Source organism: Odocoileus virginianus, chromosome 20 (genome assembly GCF_023699985.2).
Source record: "Odocoileus virginianus isolate 20LAN1187 ecotype Illinois chromosome 20, Ovbor_1.2, whole genome shotgun sequence".
Taxonomy (NCBI): Eukaryota; Metazoa; Chordata; class Mammalia; order Artiodactyla; family Cervidae; genus Odocoileus; species Odocoileus virginianus.
In genome coordinates this window covers 18221096-18231928 of record NC_069693.1, presented here as the reverse complement: position 1 = coordinate 18231928, position 10833 = coordinate 18221096, and the positions used below count along the sequence as shown (strand labels likewise).

General features: G+C 43.3%; 1 protein-coding gene across 1 annotated transcript; it reads left to right on the top strand.

Moving 5' to 3' along the window:
- Nucleotides 1–3021: 3021 nt before the first annotated feature.
- PDCD5 (programmed cell death 5) lies at nt 3022–10833 on the top strand. The gene is made up of 6 exons (XM_020873204.2): nt 3022–3175; nt 4113–4150; nt 7532–7593; nt 9311–9402; nt 10278–10349; nt 10648–10833. Exons 1-6 carry the CDS (start codon nt 3110–3112, stop codon nt 10693–10695), a joined length of 378 nt encoding a protein of 125 aa, XP_020728863.1. The 5' UTR covers nt 3022–3109; the 3' UTR covers nt 10696–10833.

Genomic DNA, 10833 nt, shown 5'->3' with positions numbered 1-10833 from the left:
GAACACATTATGCCAAGTGAAAGAAGCTAGTCACAAAAGGACAAATAGTGTGATTCCATTTATTGAGATACCTGTTGATAGGGCCCACATAGGGTCTCATCGATAAGATGGCTCATTATGTCGACCTCACAAACAAGGAATAAATCACAGTGATTTGTGAGATTGACCAAATTGCCCAAATAGCATCCTGTTATTTCACTGGGGCCTATCTTCCCAAAGCTTCAAGACTACCAGATTACAGACCCCCAGCTAAGTGACCATCCCTTCAGAGGATTTCTTCATTGGTCAGGTATAAGAAGGACTCCGTCGGAAAGGAAGAACGCTGGCCCTCCTTAAGAGCCAGCCACCCTCTCTTTTCTCTTTAATAAATTTCCTTTTCTTGCCTGACTTCCCTGCTCGCTCTGTTTTTCTCTGCACTCACCTTACACCTGTCACAGGCAAATTTGTAGAATTTGTAGAAGGTAAAATGGTTCAAGGTCTTGAGGAAGAGGGGATTGGGAGTTGTTAATTATAGGGCATAGTTTCAGCTTTACAAAATGAAAAGCATACTAGAGATTGTACAAGGTCAATGTATTTAACACTACTGAACTGTACGTTTAAAATTGGTTAGAATGGTAAATGATGTATTATATTTAGCCACAACTGAGAAAACAAGCATGGCACAGTGTTAGGGAGCTGACAACCCCCCCAACAGGAACCAATGTCTCCAGGCTCGAGGCGCACAATCTTACTGCCCAGGAATTCACCCCAGGACAGCCCGAGTGTGCCATGTGTGTGTGTGTGTGTGAGCATGTTTCTGTGTGTGCTGGGAGTGTCCCCACAGTTCACATCACATTTCATAGCTCCTGCACCAACCTCTGAGCAAAGAAAGTGAAAGTGAAAGTTGCTCAGTCGTGTCTGACTCTTTGAGACCCCATGGACCATACAGTCCATGGAATTCTCCAGGCCAGAATACCGGAGTGAGTAGCCTTTCCCTTCTCCAGGGGATCTTCCCAACCCAGGGATTGAACCCAGGTCTCCCACACTGCAGGAGGATTCTTTACCAGCTGAGCCACAAGGGAAGCCCAAGAATACTGGAGTGGGTAGCCTATCCCTTCTCCAGGGGATCTTCCCGACCCAGGAATCAAACCGGGGTTCCCTGCATTGAAGGCGGATTCTTTACCAACTGAGCTATCAGAGAAGCCAGACCTGTCTGATTCCCAACTTCAGCCTCCCGGTTTATTTTAACTTGGCTTCTCCATGCAGGATGACCAGCGAGTCTCTGTTCACTCCAGTCCCGCCCTCAATCCATTTTCAGTGTACAATTTAACATTTTTGGACAAATTTAAGAATTATGGGCCTTCATCAGGGGTTCAGTGATTAAGACTCGGGCTTCTCAACAGACAAAGGATTAATCTCAAAAATATACAAGCAACTCCTGCAGCTCAATTCTAGAAAAATAAATGACCCAATCAAAAAATGGGCCAAAGAACTAAACAGACATTTCTCCAAAGAAGACATACAGATGGCTAACAAACACATGAAAAGATGCTCAACATCATTCATTATCAGAGAAATGCAAATCAAAACCACAATGAGGTACCATCACACGCCAGTCAGGATGGCTGCTATCCAAAAGTCTACAAACAATAAATGCTGGAGAGGGTGTGGAGAAAAGGGAACCCTCTTACACTGTTAGTGGGAAAGCAAACTAGTACAGCTGCTATGGAGAACAGTGTGGAGATTCCTTAAAAAACTGGAAATAGAACTGCCATATGACCCAGCAACCCCACTTCTGGGCATACACACCAAGAAAACCAGATCTGAAAGAGACACGTGCACCCCAATGTTCATCGCAGCACTGTTTATAATAGCCAGGACATGGAAGCAACCTAGATGCCCATCAGCAGACGAATGGATGAGGAAGCTGTGGTACATATACACCATGGAATATTACTCAGCCATTAAAATGAATTCATTTGAATCAGTTCTAATGAGATGGATGAAACTGGAGCCCATTATACAGAGTGAAGTAAGCCAGAAAGATAAAGACCAATACAGTATACTAACACATATATATGGAATTTAGAAGGATGGTAACGATAACCCTATATGCAAAACAGAAAAAGAGACACAGATGTACAGAAAAGACTTTTGGACTCTGTGGGAGAAGGCGAGGGTGGGATGTTTTGAGAGAACAGCATCGAAACATGTATATTATCTAGGGTGAAACAGATCACCAGCCCAGGTTGGATGCATGAGACAAGTGCTCAGGCCTGGTGCACTGGGAAGACCCAGAGGGTTGGGGTGGGGAGGGAGGTGGGAGGGGGGATCGGGATGGGGAACACATGTAAATCCATGGCTGATTCATGTCAATGTATGGCAAAAACCACTACAATATTGTAAAGTAATTAGCCTCCAACTAATAAAAATAAATGAACAACAACAACAAAAAAAGACTTGGGCTTCTACTGCAAGGGGCATGGGTTCCATCCCTAGTTGGGGAACTAAATTCCCACGTGGATCTAGCCTGCTAGCTTAATGTTTTCTAGAAGACGAGTTCGTCAGACCCAAGGAGTAGACAAAACTCTGATGATGGCTGAGGAAAACAAAATTGTGCAACCATCACTGCCGTCCAGTTTCAGCACATTTTCCATCATTCTACTTAGTCTATCTAACCGCCCGGATCCTTATCCGCCAATGGAGATAACAGGAGCCTAGCACGTTATAGGCTCAACAAATTTTACCTACAGTTATAGTTGTTGATGGTAGCCTGTTTCTAGGTTACTATCTTTTCCCACACACAGCCGGATCTTAACCCTGCCGGCGCCCACGCCCGCTGAGGACATGCTTGCAGCTGGGAGCAAGGACCGAGTTCTGGAAGTGTCGGCGCATCAGTTCTGCACTATGTCCCACCACGGATTCCCACCACCGAATCCGATCGCAGATTCGGGCCTCTCCCCAGGCACTGGCTGGGGCGGGCGGCGCGGCTCTGGGCTGGATTGGTGATGCCTGGGCGTTGCGGGCGCCTGCGCACTGGGGAGGGCGGCGCGCGCGCAGAGGGACTGCCGGCGTTCCCTCGGAGTCAGTCGGAGCGTGTTTGCGGCTGCTCGCCCGGGACGGCCGCAGCATGGCGGAGCAAGAGCTCGAGGCACTGAGGAAGCAGAGGCTGGCCGAGCTGCAGGCGAAGCACGGGGTGAGCGAGCCCGACACCCGCCCAGCCCGTCCCCTGCTGGGCGCCGCCCTCACCCGAGGTAGAGGGCGCGGCCCCCAGCGGAGGCTCCAGGCGTCACTGCCCCGGGGCCGAGGACCCCGCCTCCGCCCGCGGCGGCCTTCTGGTAGCCTCCGAGCCTAGTCGGCCCCTCTGCCCGTCGCGTAGGGGCTCGGGCAGCCAGCGAACCACGTGCTGCCCCGGGCTGGTCGGGCGCGGGCCGGTCGGCGGCCGGGGGTCGGTCTCACCCGGCCGGCCGTCTTGGGTCCAGAGCAGAATGCTCAGCTTCTCGGGTCTCTCGGTGCCCTTAGCTAATGGACATAGCCTACTTGACTACTGTTCCAGCCGAATGTTGTTTAGAATACAGTTGGTTCGACCCGAGGGGTCAACAGACATCTTCTGAGGAGTCTTCCCTGTGCCAGGTGCTGAGGGTACAGCGGGGAACATCCCCTGACGGAGTTGACAGTCCTGAGGAGAGCCAGGCATGAACACTAGCCCCGTAGATGAAAAGTCCAACCAATGACTCTGCTGTGAGGAAACCTGGAGTGAAGTGTTAGGGATGGAGCCGGATAGCCTGGAAGGGAGCGTTGTTTGATCATCAGCGTCCCCGATACCGTGGCACATTTTCTTTTCCAGAAATTATTCTTATCTTGTAAAATACGGTTTCATAAGAGGGACTTTTCGCCCTAACACCTGTTTGTATTCTAAAACATTCTATTAGCTTGAGACTTTAGAAGTTCATCAAAACGTTATAGTGAGTGGAAACTTACCTTTTTACTTTTGTGAGGGCCAGCTTTTAATTATTTTGTAAGCCCATCTCTACCACTACAGGAGCCTGTTAGGTACCAGAAACAAAATAAAATAGTTCCTTTTTTTTATTCCCTCTCTGTGAAATTTCTAAAAGATAAAATTGTTTTTTCAGGATCCTGGCGATGCAGCACAACAGGAAGCAAAGCACAGGTATGAGCTGGAACTCTGAATGTAGAGCCCCCCCCCCCCACTTTTTTTCAATTAAGAAATAATTGACAACATTAGTCTCTGGTGTACAGCATACTGATTCCTTATTTGTTTATATGGTGAAGTGACTACCAGAGTAAGTGGTTAACATCCATCACCACACATAATGAAAAATTGTTTTTCTTGTGATCAGAACTTTTAAGATTTACTCTCAGCAACTTTCAATACTGTTAACTATATACAATTCAGTACTCTTTAAGTATAGTCACCACCCACTCTATATATTACATATTACATCCCATGGCTTATTTATAACTGGAAGTTTGTACTTTTGACAGCCTTCACCCACTTTGCCCACCTCCTGCTCTGCCACTAACCTCCTGCTCTGTTCTCTATGTCTGTGGGAACTCTGAATTCTTTGAAGGGTGGTTTCACCTATTTTTCTTTTTAATTTTAGTTCTATTCATAGGTGTGTGAATCTTAAAGTTCTTCCTGGCATAGGAGTTTTTCCAGACCCATCGCTATTTACTACTTTGTATTGCAATTACTGATTGATGTTTCTCTGCTAAACTGTGATTACCTTAAAATAAGCATAATAATAGGACTACCTCATAGGGGTGTTGTGAGGATTGCAGGGATACAGAGGGCATGCAGCCCACTCCAGGATTCTTGCCTGAACAATCCCATGGACAGAGGAGCCTGGCAGGCTACAGTCCATAGGGACGCAAAGAGTTGGAGGCAACTGAAGTGACTGAGCACATATGCACAAGAAATATTAACTGTTTTTCCTATTCTCAAAGTTATTTTATCTCATCATGTGGCAGAGTACCTCACACTTGGCAGGTTTATTAGTTACCCTATCATGCTACCTTTTTTCCCTAACTGGTAAAAAACACAAAAGGTAAAATTTACCTTCTTAACTACTTCTGAGTGTATCATTCAGTCGTATTAACTGTATTCTCATTGCTTTACAACACATATCTAAAACTTTTACTGGAAGTATACCTATTAAACAACTCCCTATCCCTCACTGCCCCCAAGCTACCTTTTATTTTTCGCCTGGCACAGCACACACACAGCATGTGTGATTGTAGTTCCCCAACCAGGGGTGGAGCTCATGCCTCCTGCATAGTAAGTGCAGAGTCTTAACCACTGGACTGCTGCCAGGGAAGTCCCCCATGCTACCTTTTAACTCATTGATTGATCCATCAAATACTTACTGAGCACCTGCTCTGGGTCAGGCATTGTGCTGTGTCTATAGAAATATGCAAGATGGAGACGGTTCCTTCCCTTCTCTATGTAGCTCATGTTAGAGGGAAAGACAGATTGGTAAGCACCTGGGATAGTGCTAAGAAGAAAATAAATCTACTACATGAACTTCACTGATTCTGAAGATGTGAATTTTTTTCACATTTTAACATATCTGAAATTCAGATGTCACATAATTGATCACTCTTCTTCTGGATTCTTCCAAAGAGGATTTTCCTTTACTTCTGCCATCACTTGGGTCATTTCTAACCTTCAGTTCAGTTCAGTCGCTCAGTCGTGTCCGACTCTTTGCGACCCCATGAACCACAGCATGCCAGGCCCCCCGTCCATCACCAACTCCTGGAGTTTACTCAGAGTCATGCCTATCGAGTCAGTGATGCCACCCAGCCATCTCATCCTCTGTCATCCCCTTCTCCTCCTGCCGCCAATCCCTCCTAGCATCAGGGTCTTTTCTAATGAGTCAACTCTTCACATGAAGTGACCAAAGTATTGGAGTTTCAGCTTCAGCATCAGTCCTTCCAATGAACACCCAGGACTGATCTCCTTTAGGATGGACTGGTTGGATCTCCTTGCAGTCCAAGGAACTCTCAAGAGTCTTCTCCAACACCACAGTTCAAAAGCATCAATTTTTCGGTGCTCAGCTTTCTTCACAGTCCAACTCTCACATCCATACATGACTACTGGAAAAACCATAGCCTTGACCAGATGGACCTTTGTTGGCAAAGAAATGTCTCAGTTTTTTAATATGCTATCTAGGTTGGTCATAGCTTCCTTCCAAGGAGTAAGCGTCTTTTAATTTCATGACTGCAGTCACCATCTGCAGTGATTTTGGAGCCCCAAAAAATGAAGACTGATACTGTTTCCACTATCTCCCCATCTATTTCCCATGAGGTGATGGGACCAGATGCCATGATCTTAGTTTTCTGAATGTTAAGCTTTAAGCCAACTTTTTCACTCTCCTCTTTCACTTTCATCAAGAGGCTTTTGAGTTCTTCACTCTCTGCCATAAGGGTGGTGTCATCTGCATATCTGAGGTTATTGATATTTCTCCCAGCAATCTTGATTTCAGCTTGTGCTTCATCCAGCCCAGCATTTCTCCTGATGTACTCTGCATATAAGTTAAATAAGCAGGGTGACAATATACAGCCTTGACGTACTCCTTTTCCTGTTTGGAACCAGCCTGTTGTTCCATGTCCAGTTCTAACTGTTGCTTCCTGACCTGCATATAGGTTTCTCAAGAGGCAGGTCAGGTGGTCTGGTATTCCCATCTCTTTCAGAATTTTCCACAGTTTATTGTGATCAACACAGTCGAAGGCTTTTCTAACCTTAGACCTCTTACAATTCTCTGCTTGATGTTCTTTCCCTGCCTCTACCCTGCTACCAGAAGGAATTCAGACAGCAAACCTACAAGGCTAAAACTTGAAGTCAAGAGACACTTTTTTTCTTTCTCCTCTCAGGGCTGAGATTGATGAATGCACACTTTGCTTTCTGCATAGTGTTTTATTTCTTGTTTCCCTTGTACAGAGGATTCAGCTTTATAATTCAGCCAAAGAATCTCTGCTTTTTTCTGTGTTAAGTTCATATTAAGTTCCTTGAAGGGCTTCATTTGAAAAACTATCTGCTTTAAAAAAAATCTGAAATCACTGTCCTGTGAATACTAAGTAGTTCCTGCCTGGATAGGTGGGAAGGTCCAAGGATAGAAACGGGTGTAATTGTAACTCCCCTCCCAACCCAAAACTAGAACTGAGAATCTTAAAACGTGGAATCTGTTCATACCTTGGCCACAGTTACCTGTGTCTCCTTAACATGGTCTCCATGAACCTCAGCTTCTTTATCTCTAAGAAAATTACACGGATTAATCATTTGTCTGTGTATTTGCCTGAAATCTCACTACTAATTTCTAGCCCTTCTCACACACTGGGTACTTAATAAATGTCTATAATGGTGGTTGAACTGAAACTCCCTTCTGAATTGGGAAACTGTGAAGTTTTATCTTTGAAACTCACAAAATATAAAACTGGCTTTTGAGTAAGAATGGATTTGTTGTATCTTTCTGTGTTTAGTAGGAATGCTGGCAGCTTGATTCTAATTTTGCTTGTCCTGTTTTTGTTGTAGGGAAGCAGAAATGAGAAACAGTATCTTAGCCCAAGTTCTGGATCAGTCAGCCCGGGCCAGGTGTAAGCATCTTCAGCTTTCTTTATAAAACTGGCTTGAGTTATTTGAATAGGGAGATGTATATGAAATAATTGCTGTCTCTAGATTAAATACTTGTTTAACCTAAAAGCATGTGAGATACAGATTATTTGTAAGAAGTGTTAGGTTTATAAACCTAAAGAAACATACTTAAGTTGTTATTAAAAGTTCCAGCTCCATTCTCTCCTGCTATTGAAATGATCTCCAAGTGCGTGTAGTGAGCCCTCCATTTTTATAGAGTCAGAACCCACAGATACAGAGGACTGATGGTAGTACACCATTTTATATAAGAGACCTGAGCATCTTCAGATTTTGGCATCTGCAGGGAGTCCTAGAACCAGTCCTTTCAGATTCCAAGGGATGACTGTATTTGGTAAAATTTATTGGAAATAACTCTTCAATCAAGTCAGTCACAAAATACTGCTGTGATGGGGGCTCTGGTTTATTGTCCAGGCAGATCGTGGAGATATTTTGGCTTTGGTTGCAGACCACCACAGTAAGCAAGTCATACAAATTTTTTGGCTTTCCAGTGCATATAAAAGTTTTATAGTCTGTTAAGTTCAATAGCATTATGTCTTTAAAAAAAAAAAGTATACATACCTTAATTTAAAAATACCTTATTGCTAAAAAATGCTAATCATCATCTGAGTCCTCAGCAAGTCACAATTTTTGTTTTTCAATAATAACATCAAAGATCATTGATTACAGATCACCATAATATATATAAGAATAACAATAGGAAGTTTGAAATGTTGTGAAAATTACCAAAATGTGACACAAAGACATGAAGTGAGCACATACTGTCAGGAAAACAGTGCCAGTAGACTTGCTCAAAGCAGGGATGTAGGATGCCACAGACCTCCATTTGTGGAAACTGCTGTATCTATGAAGCTCAGTAAAATGAGGTATACCTGTATTCTCCATTTGTGTTGTGTTTTTCATCACAAAAAATAAAAAGAAAACCGTAAGAAAAGAAGTTAAATGAGCCGATCAGAATGAAACATTATCTTCTATATTATAACTTGAAGCCCAGCTTAGAAGAGGCAGCCCTGGATGGCTCACCATGATTATATATGCATAGTAATACAGAAATTCACAAGGACGGGTTGCTTTTTTGAGGGTTTCCCTGGTGGCTCAAGCGGTAAAGAATCCGCCTGCAATGCGGGATCCACAGGAAATGCAGGTTTGATCCCTGGGTCAGGAAAATCCCCTGGAGGAGGAAATGGCAGCCCACTCCAGTATTCTTGCCTGGAGAATCCCATGGACAGGGGAGCCTGAGTCCATGGGGTCACAAAGAGTTGGACATGACTGAAGCGACTTAGCATGCATGCCTGCAATATAGAAGTTGCTCTTCATGGAACAGTCATGGTTTTGCTTTGTTTTTAAAGCATGGAGCTTAGAATCTGAGTCCCCGAGTTTAATCTTGGTTCACCACTACCTCTCTGTGGTCTTGACTAAGGTTGACAAAGCTGAACTGTAGTTTCCTCATTTTTAAGAGTAACAATAGCATCTGCCTTATCTACCTTGCTGGTCTCAAGACATGAATAAGTCTTAAGTGCTTTAGAAATGTTACTATTTAGTCTCAAGGAATAAGTGCATTTAGTCAAGTGCATTTAGTTCTGACTTCTTTTTGTGCATGTTTGTGTGTGTGTGTATATATATATATATATATATTAATTTTTGTTTCTTTCTTCTTTTTAGTAAGTAACTTAGCACTTGTAAAGCCTGAGAAAACTAAAGCGGTAGAGAATTACCTTATACAGATGGCACGGTATGGACAACTAAGTGGGAAGGTAAGCTTGAGGCAGTTTTAATCTGTTGTTACCTACTTTATCAAAATGTATCCTCAGAAGGTCAGTTTCATCTCTTTCTGGTTACAGAATTCTTGTTGAAGCAGTTTTTAAAGGAGAGAATAGTTGTGTCTACCGTAGATCCTAAAAGATACTCTCTTTTCTAAAATCCTCTGCTGCTTTCCTTTTCTGACATCACTCTGGAACCAGTGACTATTAGGGTCAGATAGCCTAAATTGCTTCTACAGTGGAAACAAGGTTTGTCAGCAATACTAGTTAAAATTGGGAAAGTTATGCTTGTTTTGCAAATGAAGAAGTGCTAAATTTCCTGGTTGTTCTGTGCATTGTTGTATTGCCATGGAGGATATTTTCTGGCAACCCTGCTCTTCGTTCAAGATCCTGGGGAGCCCTCTGCCACCACCACAGCCTGCAGAGATCAACCTGCCCTGAACCCTTTACACTGAGAACGTGTGTGGACGGGTGACAGCGGCTTCATTTTTTTGAGTGACTCGTCTCCTGCTTTCAGCTTCTCAAGGTCTCGGTGCAGAGGCGGAGTATCTGTCCCTTTCACTTAACACAGTGATGTAGGTGGTTGTCATTGTCTGCTAGTGTAATGAAGGGGTTCTTAAATAGCTGTTAACCTTGGATTTTTCGAGGAAGCTAACTGATGGATACTTTTCCTCCCTCAAATGAAGACCAGCAGAGCAGATTTTAAGTGCAACTTAAACCGAGAATTATAGCAGTGGTTTCAGCCAGCTGTCCCATTCTGCTTCCTTCGTGACCTCTACCTCCACACCCTGGAAGGATTGAAACGGTTCAGTCGGCTAAGGTCAATTCTTTGTTTTAAAAAAGCGCTGTTTTTCTCTTTGATTATCTAGGTATCAGAACAAGGTTTAATAGAAATCCTCGAAAAAGTAAGCCAACAAACAGAAAAGAAAACAACAGTTAAAGTAAGTTTCCCCCAAAGCATACGACAAAAGAAAGATTGATATTTTAAATAAGTGTTACATCTGCATGTAGCGTGTCAAACATTTTAGCCCATAGACGTTTTTGTTTTACAACACAGGGAAGTTTGGGGAGAAAGTTGCATACATTGAAGGTCTAATTTTCAAGGCTCTTCTGTTGGTCTAAAACACTTAAGTTATTTTAAACACAGAAATGTCTTTTCTGTAGTAGGTAGGAATTTGTTTTCTCAGGAAATCTGAGTTATGTTTTATGAAACATGATACTTATTTAATTTCCCCCCAGTTCAACAGAAGAAAAGTAATGGACTCTGATGAAGATGACGATTACTGAATTTGTCTAGAGACTGGAACTTAACGAAATAACTCTAGGACAGATAATACTTGGCAGACGTTAAGATCTGTGGTGTGTTTACTTTGTTTATTGTCTATATACCTTTTAAAAATAAACTTGTTATGCAAACTAGAACAA